At 32.7% G+C, this 17,962-nt stretch overlaps 1 protein-coding gene across 2 annotated transcripts in view; it reads left to right on the forward strand.

The window, feature by feature from the left end:
• DNAJC10 (DnaJ heat shock protein family (Hsp40) member C10) overlaps window positions 1-17,962 on the forward strand; it is a 34,966-nt gene that overhangs the window by 5,961 nt on the left and 11,043 nt on the right. For both annotated transcript variants that reach the window (XM_072612575.1, XM_072612576.1), the window contains exons 4-18: window positions 1,860-1,942; window positions 2,205-2,336; window positions 3,009-3,102; window positions 3,979-4,056; window positions 5,526-5,569; window positions 6,064-6,201; window positions 8,493-8,582; window positions 9,317-9,430; window positions 10,092-10,206; window positions 11,903-12,030; window positions 12,668-12,784; window positions 13,720-13,821; window positions 14,570-14,725; window positions 16,014-16,147; window positions 17,762-17,815. In XM_072612575.1, the coding sequence (XP_072468676.1) occupies window positions 1,860-1,942; window positions 2,205-2,336; window positions 3,009-3,102; window positions 3,979-4,056; window positions 5,526-5,569; window positions 6,064-6,201; window positions 8,493-8,582; window positions 9,317-9,430; window positions 10,092-10,206; window positions 11,903-12,030; window positions 12,668-12,784; window positions 13,720-13,821; window positions 14,570-14,725; window positions 16,014-16,147; window positions 17,762-17,815 (1,579 nt within the window). The remainder of the gene's footprint in view (window positions 1-1,859; window positions 1,943-2,204; window positions 2,337-3,008; window positions 3,103-3,978; window positions 4,057-5,525; window positions 5,570-6,063; window positions 6,202-8,492; window positions 8,583-9,316; window positions 9,431-10,091; window positions 10,207-11,902; window positions 12,031-12,667; window positions 12,785-13,719; window positions 13,822-14,569; window positions 14,726-16,013; window positions 16,148-17,761; window positions 17,816-17,962) is intronic.

Raw genomic sequence — 17,962 nt, forward strand, 5'->3', positions numbered from 1 at the left:
CAGGATGTCCTATAGTCTCTTAGTGCAAATTTGTTATTAAAGCTTATTAACCTTTTAAAAGGTATTAATGCTTTACTCAGACTTTTGGGATATCATGTATGTTCACAATCCACATATAAAACTAAAAATCAAAAGTCTAGAGTTTAGGATTTGTTTGGTTTGTTTTTTGGGGGGTCATGGTGAGTAATTTTATGTATGCTATATTTGCCACCATACATAGTTTTGTGGATGAAGTGACCAAAAGAATAGTGGGCAAAACCTGAGCATTGAAAATTGGCATAGTATATATAATGTAAACACTAAATTGGGTGTCATAAGCCAAGAGCTCAAATACTAGCTCTGTCTTAACTAGCTGCATAACCACGAGCAAGTTATTTAAGCAGCCTCGGATTGCTCATCTGTAACATAAGACAGGTTAGACTAAATCTTTAGATAATGCAAGAAGATACCAAAAGATATCTTCCTTTTTATTGTTGATTATTCTATATTAATGACAGTAAACAGTAAAAAAAAAAAAAAAATTAAGTACTTAAGTGCTTCTAATAGCACCATTTGACTGACACTTTTCAAAATGGAACCCATATTTTCTCCAAAACTTTCTTCCATATTCTCCCGTTTCTGTTGGTGACACCATGATCCTTTCATTCATTCAGGTTTGAAATTTTAAAGTCATCCTTAACCCTTTTCGCCCCCTCATCCTTTATTCCTAATCATTTGCCAAGTCTTGGCAGTCCTACCTCCACAGCACCTATTTATCTTTCACCTTTTCACTGAAAGCTTCTACTCTGGTTCAAGCCTTTATCATCTATCACCTGGATTACTGCAGTAGACTCCTAATAGATTTACCAACTTCTAGTCTCTCTCTTTTCTAATCAGTCCTTCATACAACTGACAAATCAGTATTCTGAAACAATCTGACTACATCACTTCTGTTAAAAAAAAATCTTCAATGATTCCTTACTGTCTTCAGGATAAAACATAAAATTCTCAACCTAGAAATTGGAGCACTACACAATCTGGATTTCACCTATCTTTCCAGGTTTATTTAATAATATTCCCCTTCACAAACTCCCCATTCCAATAAAAATTACCTTAGCTGTCGCTCATCATGACACTTATCTCCCACCTCTACCTTTGCTCAGTGGTCCCCCTGGGTATGTGTGGAATGCACCCCCCTTCCACCTGCTTCATGGAATCCATAAATTGCTCCTATGTGAGATTCTTACCAATTCCCTCTCAGTTATTAGATCTCTCTTGAAATTAATTTGCATTGTTCACCAGAGGGTTCATTGTATCCCAACAGCAGCATGTTATTATTAGCTCCTTGATGGCAAAAACTTGTTAGTTTTTGCCTCTGTATCTTCATCACCTAGCACAGGGCTTGGCACATATAGTAGGTATTCAGTAAATGCTTACTGATTGAAAAAGAGACCAGAAGAATATTTTGTGAGAAGACCTAGTTTATTTCCCTTGTTCTAATTTTTATAGTTCTACACCAGGAATTACCTTGGGGTTTAAAGCTACTGCTCACCTCACTATATACTAAAATGAGTCAACTGGGACAAAACAGTTTGGTTAGTGTAGAAAAGGGTAAGGTAAGAAAGAGAAGATATCGTCTCATTTTCTCAGAAGTCAAGACAATCTGATCTATGCGTTACGCTAAGAAAATCAAGGAGGAAGTGTGTCATATTAACTGGTTTTTCAAAAATAAATGAATAAAATGAATTTTTGAAATTAATTTATATTTCCTGGATTTTCTCTTTGTGTGAGCAAGACAAACATGTAACTAAACCAAAACATTCAGAAGTCTTTTTTTTTTTTTTAATATAAATCATCTTGATTTTTCATGTGCTTTTTAGATGCTGCTGTTAATTCTGGAGAGCTATGGTTCATAAATTTCTACTCCCCAGGATGTTCACACTGCCATGATTTAGCTCCCACAGTATGTATTCATCTTGCACCTTAATATTAGGTTTTTTGGTTTTTCATTTGCAGCAAATTTATTGATTTAATCATCTATAAATTTTATTTTGTTGTCAGAAATAATTATAATTCTTAGAATATGATTTTGCTTCCATAAATGCAATCTTTTATTTCCTTTTTCATTTTTTCGCCTGCAATCCTTTTGAAAAAGGTAATGATTTAAGCATTCTGAGAAGGAAGAAAACTTGTTTTCTTTTTTCTTCCCTTTTCTTTTGCCTTAGTGGAGGGAATTTGCTAAAGAAATGGATGGTTTATTTCGCATTGGAGCTGTAAATTGTGGAGATGATAGAATGCTTTGCCGAATGAAAGGAATCCAGAGTTATCCAAGCCTCTACATTTTCAAATCGGAAGCGGTAAGGGACAGAAATTAGCCTTTCCTGAAAATGTTGAATGCATAGTAAAGAATGAAATAAAAAATGCAGAGAAAACCCATGAACTTAGAGAGAATTTCAGTTATAATAATCTTGTTTTAAGCACCATATCTAACTGTAGCCATGATTGCTTTTAGCATTATTCTATTAGACATTTTTTAGAAATTCGATTCTTTCATATATTATCATGATTGATTTCTAGTTTGGGTTCGTTTGTCATAGTATTAAGGGTATTGTCTTCAACTTTTGACTATTTTACTTTAAATTAAAATAGATCCTACTGCCTATTTTTCTCCAACTTTAAATGATGGTCTTAAATGGCAGTTCTTAAAAACTATTTCATTCCTTGAAAATTAGTGTATGAAAATTTGCCAGACTCTTAAATTTTCTTGCAGTGGCAAATTTGTTTTTGAAATAGATCCACAGTCCTTGGAATTAAGCAAAAAAGAGATTGAAAGTTTTACCTCTTCTAGAAATACATGGAACAGCTTGTGATTTCATCTTTTAGATTAAAATCTTAAAAGTTATCAGTTATTACACTTATTAGTTAAACATATGATAGAAACTGCAACATTTGTTATTAATTGTAATATAGGCTCATGAAATAATATATTTTAAATATAAAAAATTATTTTTTAACATTTTCAAAAATAGAATCCAGTAAAGTATTTTGGAGAGAGATCAAAGGACCACTTAGTGAATTTTGCTATGCGGTATGTCACAAGCACAGTGACAGAATTATGGGCAGGTAATTTACTTCTTCAGTTTAATCCTAATACCTGTTTATTCTTAAATTAATAATAAGTATAATTTGATAATGATAATATTAATGGACTAAAAAAAACACATTAGATTGTTTTTAAAGCTCCTTTGTCAAAATTCTTACAGGGGCCCCATCTTGGGGGGCTGGGTCTTTTCCCAAGAAATCATACAGCTAGTTAATTCCTCACCTAAATTATAGGTTTTGTGACAAATTACAGTTCTTTTTGCAAAATTTTCTATGAACATGAATAGAAATGTAAGTAGGGTTGGAGGTTAGGGAAGGAGGTAGTTAGAGCTAGGCTGTACAAAGAGAAAATCTCTTTTTTCAAAATATAGTTGGGAGGGGGATTAAATTTATTTTAAGTATATTACATCATATCATATTTGTTACTTTTGAATATGATTTTACTACTTAAAGAAAATTGGCTGTTATTCTTGTTCTTGTCATTGACTCTCTGTGGACAGGTCATTTAATCACATTAAATGCATTCTTAATCTTCCATGAAGTAAGAACCTAGTGGCAAAAGATTTTATCATATTTAGCATATGTCCGTGAAACATTTTAAGATCTTTAGATGAAAGAATTTTATGAAGTGTAACTGTTCCTAAACTAACTTAATATTTTAATAAGCAACAGTCTAAAGTTAAGTGAGTAATTTCACATTTTAACTGAGAGATTCTATTCTTAATAGTTAACTGAATGAGTTCAGGGAAGTATAGCTACATTTGACTATATTAAGTAAAACTTCTTTTCAAAGTTTTTCATGATATTTTGAATAATTATGATAGTTATGAAAGAAAATATTGAAATTTAGTTCTAATTGTTTTTTATGTGTATATGTGTGTGTGGTTTTTTTTTAAGGAAATTTTGTTAATGCCATCGAAACTGCCTTTGCCTCTGGTGTTGGCTGGCTCATCACTTTTTGTTCTAAGACAGGAGGTAAAAGTATTATTTTTATTATGGTGAAGAGACAGTAACATTTTAGTTCAAATGATATTTTTAGTTTGTAGTCTCATGTTCATTCAGGAAAAAAAATTCTAAACTTAAAGTTCCTCTTTCTTTTCATTGTCTCATACGTAATTTGAATAACTTCCTTTTTTTTTTTTTTTACATCATTGAACACAGTTGATTATTAAGTAATCGACAGTTTAAATGTGTAATTTGTGTGTTAAGGCTTCATATTCATTCCCATAGTTGTGCATACAGCCAGTTAACACATAGGTTGTTTTATGTTTTTAAAGGTTTTGCCAATGGATCTTAACCTCTGGCAGGTTTTTCTATGCTGGTAAAGCTTAGAAGATGGTCTCTTAGAACATGGTTTGAGTGACAGATTGAGACAGAAGATTGGGGCCAACCTCACTAAGAATGGAGAGGCTCATCACCAGTAGATTGCTCTCAGTGCTCAATTATTTGGCCATGGCAGTCTATGAAGCAAAGAAAAATTTAAAATAAACATTCCACAGTGGTGATGACACTCCACAGGAGTGTCAGAAAAGTATGTCAAGCAAAGAATCACACCATTTTTAGACCTTCTATAAATATGAAACATATATACTCTTAAATGTGAGATCTTTGTCCAATGATCAAACAAATTGACATATTGTGGAAGAACTAACATACCCCAATATTAATCTTTTCATGATAAACAAAAGCAGAAAATAGAAAGAGAAATGGCTCAGATTCTTCTTGGAGAGGTTCATAAAGATGCTGAACAGGTTGTTGTTTGTTTTACCACATACCTAAAGATAGTAAGAAACATCATTTCATGGGACACTTGGTCATTCCACATTTCAGTGCTCATGATGAGCATAAGCAAAGAGAATACCATAAAGATAATTTCAGTCTATGTAGTATCACCATTTGTAGAGAAGAAGGAGTAAAGAATTTCTTGGAAGAATGTGGCAAGATTCTCCAAACCATTTAATTTTGACTGATATTGATACTGATATGGAGTGACTTTAAATGAGAAAGTGGGCACAGAGCAGAAAGTACATTAGAAAATATGTCTCAAGTTTGAGAAACAAAAGAGATCAACAGTTTATAGACTACTCAGAAACCTGGTGTCTGTGTATCATAAATTCTTTCTTATGGAAGAAAGCAAAATGTTGGACATGACATACACTGAACAACATCATAGAAAATTAAATTGATTGTATCTTTACTTTGACAGCCCTTTGTGTGGAAATCATATCAGATTCTCCTGACTATGCTGTTATATCTAGTTAGAACAAAAGTTATAATCAACATTGAATAAGTGAAGAAATGGTTAAAGATTAGAAGGCATGACAAATGATTACAGCACCTTCAAACCTGATGTATTCAAACAAGTCACTGATGCCAAAAATTGAGAAATGGAGATAAGATGATGACATTATAAAACTAGGATAATTTCTTTACCTCTGTTTCAGATTGCTTAACTTCACAGACACGTCTTAAATTGGCTGGCATGTTGGTAAGCAGCAATGAACTTTGTAAAGAGTACACTATTAATTTATGTAATATACTTGAACTTTATCTTTACCCAGCAACTACACTTCTAAAAATATCTATGAAAATCAGTATCAGGTTGGCCATCCGTATCAAGTAAAAACTAGAAAGGTAGTTAATTTACACATGGTATTTGCTTCATGGGTTTTGTGGTTAATTTTCTCCAACATTAAAGATAGAATAACATCAAGAAAATGGTGAGTATATTTTGATTCATTTGGAAATGTACCAAATTGACTCAAGTGAAAAATGATAAATAGTATGAAAATTGATTATTTCAAGGTGTCTATGAACAGTGTTTTTAAAAGGAGAGCTTTAGTTTCAAGTAGTCTGATTTTGCTTCTTAAATAATTACTTTTAAATTTTTTCCCTACATAGTATAGCTTTCAGAAGTTTTCAGCTTACATATTTTCATTTAGTAAATTATGTCCCTCTTTTTTTTTTTTTTAAACCCTCTAGGATGGCCTTGTTAATGTAGGCTGGATGGATTGTGGCACCCAGGGTGAGCTATGTAAAAGTCTAGACATCACATCAAGTACTACAGCATATTTTCCTCCTGGAGCCACCTTAATCAACAAAGAAAAAGGAGGTGTTTTGGTATGAGTCACTTTTAAGTAATTGCTATGCATGTTTGCCATTTTTTCAGGTAGTCAGGTTGTGAGATCAATTTTCACTTATCTATGTGTAGAGAATATTTAAGAAGAGTAACCACCTTCTGAAAATGAAGTCCAGAAAAGGCAAAGTACAGAATGGCTCTCATTTATTAATTCTGGGAACCTGTCCTTCTCTTAATACTGCAGTACCAGATGCATCAATGGATGTAAAAAAGATCATAATTTTACTTCAAAATAAAAATTTTCATCTTATCTCTATTTTCTTTGCCTTAACATTGTGTCACCATGCTGCTTTCCATTTGAAGCTCTTCTGAAATTCTGGTGCTTCTAGAATGCAGCTTCAAATCACCTTTTTTTTTTGACTTTCATGTCACACTGCTGATTCCCATTGACCTTCTAAGGTCAATCTGTTGTCTAACTTTGCTTCCTACGTCCTTTATTTGTGAAATTGATTTTTTGAACCTAAGTGTAAGACTTTGTACTTAAGTTTATTTGACTTAATCCTATTAGATTAATCTCACTGCTTTAACCTATCAAGTTGTTTTCAGATCCTGACTCTGTTACAGAGAGTATTAGCTGTACTTCCCAAATCAATTTAAATCAAATTGATTGGCCTTTGTCCAAGTGATTGATAAAAATATTAATTAGCACAGGGCAAGCCAGATCCCTGGGGCTCTCACTGGTGAACTCTTGCCAAATTGATTTTGAACTACTAACAACTATTCTGTTTTTTCACCAGTTGCAGATTCTCCCTTTTTTTGAAATTGTAGACAATATTTACCCTTCTCTAGTCTTGAGTTCTTTGATCTCTTAGATATTCCTGATGCGAGTCAGCATTGACACCTTCCAGATTTTTTAGTGCCTGAGGAAGTAGATCATGTTGTTTTTTAATTCATCAAGGGTAACTTGGTCCTCTGTTAGAAGTTTTCTTCTTACTTAGAGATTAACTCCTTGCTCGCCCTCCTTGTACTGTCATTTCCATTGCAAAACTCATTCTTTTTGACAGAAAACAGAATCAAAATGACAGTGGAACCGTTCTGTCGTCTCTCTGTTGTCATTTATTGTTCCATTTGCACCTTGTTACATTCCTTTCTCTACTAATCTAGCTTTTTTTAAAAAAAAACTTGCTTGTCATTAAAAACTTGTCATGAGTGTCTTTTGTTAGATTCTACTCATTCAGAGATTTAGCATATCCACAATTTTTACTGAACAATACCATGTTCTATTTCCTGCCTATACCTTTTTCTTAATACTTTCAAAGTTTCCATTATTACTCCTCAACCAAAATTGTTTTTCCTTTATGTCTTCAGAATTTCATTCATGAATTTCTCCTGTCCTTCTGTGCTGACTTCCTCAACCTGTGAGATATCCTGCTTCCCCTTATTCTGAACCCTTTGAAATTTTCTTTCCTAAAATCTATGGTACATTTCAGACCATGACTGGATTTCTTCTTCTTTGTTGGAAACTCAGAGTGAGTGGTCACTTCCTCCAAGGGTTCTCATCATTTCCAATTAGATCATCAGTTCTAACCTGGGTTAGGAGTCAGATCCAGTATGTAATTTCTTTTTCTTATTCCCTTCACCTTTTGAAGGATGAAATTGTGATTAAGGAAAATAAAGAAGTTATCATGCTTTGCTTTTTACAGTGTTTTCAAACAGATGCCTGGATAACTGAGATCCCCACTCACCACTATATTGTAGTATATATTTCAGTGAAAAAAATCACTCATCTTTTCCCTTCTTTAGTCTTCAAACCAGATGCTTTCTTGTTCTCTGGTTTCTGGATATCCTTTTAGTAGTAGGAGTCAGAAATATCTACGTTCAAATTCTGTCTCAGATACTTAGTAGCTGAACAAGTTATTTAAACTTAGTTTCCTCATGTGTAAAATGGAGACAGTAGCACCAACTTGACAAGTTGTTGTATTTCAAATGAGATTACAATTAGTGTTGTGCAAACCTTTAAAGTGCTATAGAAAGTGCCATCTGTTGTCATCATCATTAGATAGAGTACTGCACACCCTCTCTCTGCTTGTTACTTAATTCTTCTGAATAAGACACACCCATCCAGAACCACATTCCAGTTAAGAGTTTCATCCTCCCAGGTCTTAGTGATACCCGAGATGTTGTATGTGCCTCCATTTGTTAGGATCTCTTGTTCTTCTTTTTGCCTAAACTTCAGATGTTGGAAACTAAGAGGTTTTACTGTTGACTCTTTTCTTGAATTTGTCTTTTGTGAACCAAATGGATGTCTCACCTGCTTTTCACTTGATTCTAGTTTCTCAACTCCTTGGATGCCAAAGAGATATATTTTGAAATAATGCACCATCTTCCAGATTTTGAAATACTTACTGCAGATTCACTAAAGGTAATATGTAATAGTTAATTACCATAACAGCTGATGACATTTCAAAATAAACTGTTTCAAAATCACCAATTTGTGTATTCTGCCACTTTGGTGCACGTAAAGGTTTAGAAGTAGCCCAAACTAAAGAAGAACCTAAAAAAAATTGTTCATCAGATTATACTGGGAGTGTTCGTGATTACCATAGTTGTCAGTACCAAAGATTTCTACACATTTATTTCCATCTCCACCCCACCCCCCACATCCTTCCTGTGAAAACTGAACAAATTTATCTTCATTCCAGTTCCTTAACCATGTATAGTTAAACAATATTTGTCACCTGGTGAAGTCTTCACTAGTAAGAGTTTCTTTATATTTTCATTACTTACTGACATTTAGGCTAATGTTCCCTTAATATATAATATTATATATTATAATTATTAATATGTATTATATGTAATTATATGTATATTTTATATTTTTATTTTATAATTATATATTGTATATGATATTAATATGTAGTAAAAATAAATATAATATGAAATAATATATAAACATAATATATATAATATGTAATTAATATTATGCAGATTGTCTATTGTATTATAGCAGAGAGAATAAAGTTATAACATGAACATCTGAACGGATCTGCTGTTTAGGAAACATATTTGAAGTTAAAAAAGATAGATAATGTGAATCATTGAAGAGACAGTAATGAAGAACTGATACCATTTCGCATGTTCTTTCTCATTTATAAGGATCGATTGGCTCATCATAGGTGGCTGCTATTCTTTCAGTTTGAAAAAAATGAAAATTCAAATACTCATGACTTTAAAAAGTTAAAATTTCTTCTTAAAAAGGAACATATTCAGGTGAGAAATCATTTTTCTGTGTTATGTAAGTATATACTTTATAAGTGATGTCAAGAATCAGAAATGTCAGATTTACTTGAAATTCTTTTTGTTTTTCCATTCCAAATTTTAGGAGACCTAACTATTAATGATTAAAATGCATTTCCTTCAGAAGCTTCCCTTGTGTGGCTTTATACTAGTTTCTCTTAAATGTATGCATACTATGGAGGTGCAGATTTCTTAAATAGTTTCATAGAACTTACTCTGAAGCATCCTCACAAATTGTTTGAACATTTTAAATGAGATTTTTTTTTTCTGTTTTGAAATAAAATTAACTTTCAGTATAAGAGGTGAAATAAATATTTCTAGAATAGCCAGTGAAAATTTCTGATTTCAAAAAGTTTTTCATTTTATGCAGCTTCTATTTCATTTGGCATCAGTAGAAAGTACATTAGGAAAGGAAAGGAATATATTGGGAAATGAAGATTATATAAAAATAAATAAGAATTTTTATTAAAAGCTATCAAATGAGAATAATGGGAAACAGTTAATTTTTTTTAAAAGAAGACAATTATGTATTAATAGTACAATGTCATTTTAGAACATCGTGATTTAAAAATTTTTCCTAGATCCTTATTAAGGTTTTTCCTTATTGAACTCAAATGAATTTTCTCTGTTTTAGGTTGGCAGATTTGACTGTCTTTCTGAACCAGACACCTGCCGTAAGTTTTATGTTCATCAGCCATCTGTGGCAGTCTTTAAAGGTAAAGGAACTGAAGATTATGAAATTCATCATGGTAAGAACATGACAAAATATAAAACTTCACTTACCTTTACTTTAAATAGTACTATTACCTTTACTTCAAATAGTACTATATAATCTTCACACTACCCTGTTTCAAAGCATTATAAAATTTTTTATTTATACAAGTATACAATTCTTGCTTTTAGGTTGCTTTATAATTTCATATTCTCACTGCTATCTTCCTCATAAACTTCATCACTTAAGAATTCCTTGTAGCTATTTAGTAATCTTTCAAAAATTTTTCTCTTCAACTGCTTCCTAAAATTTTACAACAGTTAGAAGTATGTAAAAGTTGATTCGGTTGCCTCTAGAGATAATGAGTTCCTTCTCACTAGAGGTGAAAATAGAGATAATACATTCCTGTAGAAGTAATGAATTTCCTCTCATTAGAGGTAAAACTTAGATAACCACTTTTTAGGGTTATTGTAGAAACTTTTTTCCTGAACCAATGTGAATTAGATTTGATGGCTTCTGAGATACATTTCAGCTTAAGATTCCATGATTTTTATGGGGAAAATCTCTTGAACTCTCTAAATTATTTCTACTTTCCCTCTTTTAAAAAACTGTTTTCCTTATATTTAATAGTTTTTATAGTTCAGCAAAAACTGGGGCAACATTTTAGTCTATGAGGTGTTGGGGAAGCTATTTTGTTAGCCAAAGTATCCAGGACTCCTTGTTTCAGTTCTAATATGATCAGTGTAGGTTCTCGGCTACTGTTGACCATTGTTTTCCATTTTTCTTCTATATGTGACCAAAGTTTATGTTTGCATATGTCATCTTTTCCTGCATTCTCTGTGTTTTCTTTTGCATTTCAGCAATCCTAGTTTTTAGATGGGCAGCTAAGTGGCATAGTGGATAAAGCACTGAGCCTGGAGTCAGGAAGAAGACTTTTGTTCAATCTGACTTCAGATACTTACTAACTGTGTGACCCGAGGCTAAGCACTCCCTCTGCCTCAGTTTCTTCAATTATAAAATGTAGATAATAACACCACCTGCCTCCTAGGGTTGAGGGGAGGATCAAATGAGATAATAAATGTAAAGTGCTTTGCATAATGCTACCTGGCACATAATAACCCATATAAGTGCTTATTCTATTGCCCCTTTCCTTTGGGCATATAAAACAACATCATGAAAAAGAGTGTTGGACTGGAAGACAGAAGATTTATGTTGTAGCCCTGGTTCTGCCACTAATTTTATTTTTGTAGTTGAGGGGATAGAACATATACATGCCAAAGCAGCTAAAATGACTGATTTATTTTTCGGTCTCAATAAATAATTAACAGTGGGAAAAGCATTGGCTCTGGTAGTCAGATGACCTTGATTCAAATCCTTCCTCTGATACTTAAACACCTACATGACCTAAGTCAGCCTATTTAATGTTACTAGACCTTAGTTTTTTCATCTGTAAAATGAGAGGATTGGACTATTTTCAGTCCCTTCCAGCTCTGCATCTATGATACTACAATCTCATGTCATTCTTTAACTAGAATTCAAGTTATCAAGAATTCCATACAGAGACATGAGACAGTAGAGTTGGGAAGAAAATTGCATGAAAGTAGAATAAAGAGCTAAAATCAGTTCTTGATTAGGTTGTCATTCAGTATTTAATTTTTGGATATAGAAAACCTGAATATTTTCTATATATGGGAAAGGTTATTATAGCTGTTTCTTTTCATTGCTTTTCAAAGGAAAGAAGGTCCTGTACCATATACTTGCATTTGCTAAAGAAAGTGTTAACTCTCATGTTGTCACACTTGGACCTCAGAATTTTCCTGACAAAGAAAAAGAACCATGGCTTGTTGATTTCTTTACACCTGTAAGTAAGTTATGTTTCTTACTCTTTTCAAGTTAAAAAAATGTCATATTTAATACTTTTGTTGGAATTATTTTCTTTGTGACAAAAGCATCTTTGTTTCTTTATTTGAATCCTCAGTATCTAGGGGATGCTTAATAAATGGTTGATTGATTTCAGTGTGGAGTTCCATGATGACTACTCCAAGTATTGTACCTTTTTATGTAGTTAAATATTACCCTTTTATTAACAAATGAATATTGATGAAAATAAAATGCCATTTTGAGGAGTAATTTGCTTGCATGATGTACAGTGGAGAAAGCAGCATGTCATAATGGAAAGGGCACTAGATTTGGAATTAGGAAGGCCTAATTCCTCTAACTCTTTGTGACTGTGGCCAATTCATTTAACTCTGATGAACTTCAAATAGTTGTCATATACTATAAAATTACAAATAGGTTATCCTTTATCTACGAAGATATACCAGTGAAATAACAAGTCTTTGATTTATTGATTTGCAGAGTTCTCTGCTTAGTACATTATACAGAATAGGTATTTAAATGTGCATCAAAGAAATAACTACTTAACTAATTTATTACAAAAATTGTAGAGGAGTTCTGTTTTTTCTTCCTAGTAGTTACTAATTTCTTTTTCTCTAAAGTGGTGTCCACCTTGTCGAGCCTTGTTGCCAGAATTACGAAAAGCATCAAAGCATCTGAATGGGCAGCTTAAATTTGGCACCCTTGATTGTACAATCCATGAGGGCCTCTGCAACATGGTATGGTGTAAATGGAAAAAGTTGTTTTTTCCTAATCATTCTTTTCTAAGCAGAAAATGTTACAGCAAAGGAGCTTCTTTAAAAGTTTGGTTAGTAAGAAAATTTTTTCATGTTAACAAAAATTTGTGTTCCACAGAGAACAGTTTGAGAAATATTAAAATTAAAGATTTATAATTTAGTAAATGAATAATAAGTATATGATTTCTAAAATACAGTAAGACCTCATTATTCATCATTTTATGAATTCAGATGCTCTGTAGGCCAAAAACATAACTACTTTTAGAATAATAAATACAAGATATGATATGGTGTGCCTATTAGGTATGTTTTAGCCCTACAAAGGACTTTTCAAATGCTCCTGGAATTTTGTGAATGATAAGATGTGGTTTTATGTAAAAGGTTTCCCAAAATACAACTACTAGATCTTCTTTTGAACTCCGGTGATACTTTAAGCCAAGGTTGGGGAACCTTTGGCCTCAAGGCCACATGTGGCTCTCTAGGTCCTCAAGTGTGGCCCTTTTACTGAAACCAAACTTCACAGAAGAAATCCCTACCCCTGCTTTAAGAATTGGGTACCAACAACTACTTTTCTCATTGTTTGACTCAGTGTTAGAAAGCCTTAAAGATATGGCAATATTCTACCCTTCATAGTCTCTGACAACCTTTCCTTTAGAAAAATGAAATCATATATCCCTTAGTGAAAGCATTTCAGTAATATCATTGGGATATACCATGGGTATAGAAAGAGCCATATGTTCATGAAAGCTCACAGCAGCATTCTCAACCTTCTTACTCTTTGTCTAGTGACCAATAGCAAGTAGAGAAATATATATGTATTTCAGACTCCTAATGAAATCAGGAAGGTTCAAACTTATAACAGATTGCATTAAAATTGCTGACTCTGTTATGTTTATTTGTCCTTTCTTTTCTAATAGTATAACATTCAGGCTTATCCAACAACAGTGGTATTCAACCAGTCCAGTATCCATGAATATGAGGGACATCACTCAGCTGAAGAGATTTTAGAATTTATAGAGGTATGTTAAGCAACAGTTTATTAGTGCTTTTCTCCTATTTCTGTGTGTGTGTGTGCACGTGCCTGTGTGTGTACTTGTTTTATAAATTCTATATTAATGTTAACAGTTTTAAGTTCTCAAAAGCATGGTAACTGAAAGTTAACTTTAAACTTTAGAGCCATGCAAAGGTTCATTTTACATATTCCTATAGAAGTTTTAAAGGCAGCCACTAAAGGCATAATAAAAATGGTAAACCTGAAAATGCTAAACTTAACACAACAAGGAGGGCCCTAGGAAAAGTAATATCAGCACTGATTATATTCAGTTCATCTCTGACTAATAAACTAATCTGCAATGGGTTAATTCGATCAGGTGTCCACACTAAATCCAATACCAGTGTGGCAAACCTTGGCAGTAGAGAGACCACTAGGTTGTTGCCTAAGGAGGGGCAAATCAGCCAAGGTCAAAAATGGAGCAGGTCAAAATTCCTGAGTTGACCAAGAAGGGAATTAGGTCCATGAATGGACACTGCATTTCCAGCCTAAGTGAGCTGGAGAACCCTGTCTTCCTCATGTCTACCCTAAGCCTCCAGAAAGCTTTGGGCAGCTGTGGGAGGGGAGAGAAATTAGTTCATTTTTGTCTTTCCATCCCCACCCCCCCACAGTGTTTGGCATACATATGCTTTATAAATGTTGGTTGATTGATTGAATTGACTATATATGTATATATAATAATTAAAGCTATATTCTCTTATTTCTGGTATATTTAGGATCTGAGGAACCCTTCTGTAATTTCTCTAACACCAGAGACATTCAATGAACTAGTTAAAAAAAGAAAGCGTGATGAAATCTGGATGGTTGATTTTTATTCTCCTTGGTGCAGACCATGCCAGATGTTAATGCCAGAGTGGAAAAGGATGGCACGGGTAAAAGAGAATTTTTTTCCTAAATCTTAATGTTTTTCTTATTTATAACTAAAGTTGATATGTCAGACATAAAATTTACATGAAAAGCTGAAGATGAAATGAGACAGTTGTTTTCCTGACATTTTTGACCATAACACTTGAGCGTCTACCACATTTCAAACGTCTTGACCTATTAACATATATATTAAGAGTGTCTAACCTTTTGGTGTATCATGTATGACCCATTTGGCAATCTGGTGAAGCTTATGGACCCCTCAGAAAATGTTTTCAAATTCATAAAATACATAGGATTATGAAGAAAACCAATCAGATTGAAATAAAGATAATTTTTTTCCCATCCAAGTTCACAGGCCCCCCTGAAATCTATACACAGACCTCTTGGGGATTCATGGACCCCAACTCAAGAAATAGAGTGATCTGCATATTTATATTTCATTGCTGTTTGAATCTGGGTGTTGTCAGTCTCTTGTGATGTCAAAGGCTGCTACCTAAAAGTACATAGCTAATAGATCACGGCTTTGCAATTTCTTTCCAAACTGTTTTGGGAATTTAAAATGAGAACAGATGCAACATTCATCATGAAAGTTTTTAGATTTGAAAATTTCATATTTATCAGGTGAACACAATAATAATCAACTGAAATGTCTTGGGAAATGGGAAGAAGAAAAGGTGGGCTTTATTTTCATTAACTGAAAAAAATAAACATTTTAATCTTGAAAAGAAATAAGATTTGAAGTTAATTATTTGATCACAGAACCTGAGAATACAGCTGCTATTTCAAGGTTTTTTAAACTTTTTTTTTAATACTTCTTCAAAATTTTGACATTACTAACTTTGCCTTTTCAATACATTTTTTTACATTTTAAGTTTTTGAGTCAAATTTTAAATTTATGACTATTTGGGTCCACATTGAAAAAGCTTTCATTATATTAGGTTCTCTTATTTGAATCTTGTAAAAGATAAATTAAAATGAAACTGTTAATCAGAAATAATTCTGAGAGATGAGCCCTATCAAAATTCAGGTAACATAATTTCAGAGATCTTTTATTTTGACTATCTTTTGACATTTTAGTTTGGCTTTTATGGTGTAAGGTCTTTGTGAGAGCACAATTTTTTATTTCTTTGTAGTATTGCTTAAGTTTGTTTTAAATTTGAGTTGTTTTCTAAATATTTGAATCATAGGTTAATTTCTCTAGTTTAAAAATATTTGGAAGAAAATTTATAGTAGCTTTTTCCTTCTAATCACTTTTCTGTATTTTGTTTATGATCTCTTATTTTTCCCTTGTAGTTGTTAAATGGTCTGATCAGCGCTGGCAGTGTAGACTGCCAAAAGTATTATTCCTTTTGTAGTGAAGAACAAGTCAAGAAATATCCTGATATAAGACTTTACCCTCCAAAATCAAACACAGCTTATCAATATTAGTAAGTTTTTTTTTCAAACTTGAAGACTTATTTATATAACAGATCTTTATAGTTAGCATATAAAGCATTAGATCTTATTATTTAGTACATTAGGTCAGTGATGATATGCAGCAATGTTGTGGTTACTATAAAGGTTTTCATCATAGTATAAGATCTGTTTTACCTTTCTTCTGCCCCCTGAAAGCTCTAGAAACCATCAATTTCACTGTAGTAATCAATACTGCAGTTTTCACCCTGTTCTTCTTTCTATACAGCAACAGGATTAGCCCTTCTGAATTCAGAATAAATATCTCACAAAATTTCGTGTGTATGAAAATGCTACCTTTTTATCGTAGCTTATCAAGTCTTCTGCTTCCAGGACTAGTATAGGAGACAGTTAATTAACAGAAAATCATAGGATAGTAGCTTTTAGCCATCTAGTCCAATTATCATTTTATAGATAAATAACCAACAGTATGCTTAGAACACGCAAGTAACAAAAAATGTAGAGGCCCTCATAAACTATTCTGTTCACCATCCCTGTAGAGCTACTATGAAGGATAAGTGAAGTAACCAGAAGTAATACATAATGTCAGAACATTTTAAGCTTTCAGATCACCACTCTATTGAATTATTAAAGGGCTTTCAAGACTTATTATGGTTAAAAAATTTATTGCCTTTAAGCTCATCTGGAGCCTCTCTGAATACATAAAAGATATACATCAATTTGAGCCTTTCCAGTTTGATCTGTGTATGACTTGTGGAAGCTTACATGCTTCTACTGTAGTCCTGAAGAAAGCAGGGTCACTACACAACAACATTAATAATATCTAACATTCATATAATACCTTAAGGTTCATAAGTAGGGTTATAAGAGTAAAAAATAATACCCTAGAGCCTAAAACTACTCTTAAGAAATACAATATTTGAAAGTTTTAAATACATCTAGTCTTCAGGTAATTAAAGACATCCAATATTGTTTATCCAGAACTAAGTGGCTGAAAAGAGTCTTGTAGACAATGGGTTCTACTTTGTGATGTAGTTTAATTTACAAAGTTATTTAGAGAAACAATTCTCAAAGTGTGGGTTCAGGACTTCTGGAAGTCCCTGACACTCTTCCATGTGGTCTGCAACATCAAAAACTTTCTTTAAATACCGAAATATTTTTATTTCTTATATGATAAATATGGATAATTACAACCCTCGTAAACAAAAACTCAGGGTGGGAGGAAGGCAGTAATTCTCATTAATTTTTAAGAATGTGAAAAAGACTTCTGAGACCAAACATTTTGAGATCTGATTTAGAGTGATATAGAATCCTTTGCTGTAGGACCATTGGTCCACTGATATGTGACTGTCTAAAACAAAACAACTTTGAGTAGAAATGCTGGGCATTCTAAGACTGAAAAAAAGCAAATATGTAAATACAGATGGCAGTGTAAAGCAAAGACTATTTACCAAGGCTGGTAAAGTAAAGTAAAAGGTGAAGGTAACTGACAGTTATTTTTTGAAACAAATTATTTCCTAAAATAATAGCTTATGCTCCTTAACAATGAACTTTGACAATGCTTTTGTGTAACTTTTAAATGTATACAGGACACTAGTAAACATGACATGGTTTTTCATCTCTTACAGTACTTATAATGGATGGGATAGAGATGCATATTCTCTAAGAACCTGGGCTCTAGAGTGAGTAAAATCAGATGTTTAAGAACTGCATGCCTTCTTTTATAGTTTATAATTCTTTTATAGTCTGTTGGTATTGCTTAGTGTGTATTGTCACTACGATATGCTATCTTAGGTTTATTAAAAGCATCTAGTAAAAAGTTGATAGCA

This window comes from Notamacropus eugenii, chromosome 5, assembly GCF_028372415.1.
Source record: "Notamacropus eugenii isolate mMacEug1 chromosome 5, mMacEug1.pri_v2, whole genome shotgun sequence".
NCBI classification, from domain to species: Eukaryota; Metazoa; Chordata; class Mammalia; order Diprotodontia; family Macropodidae; genus Notamacropus; species Notamacropus eugenii.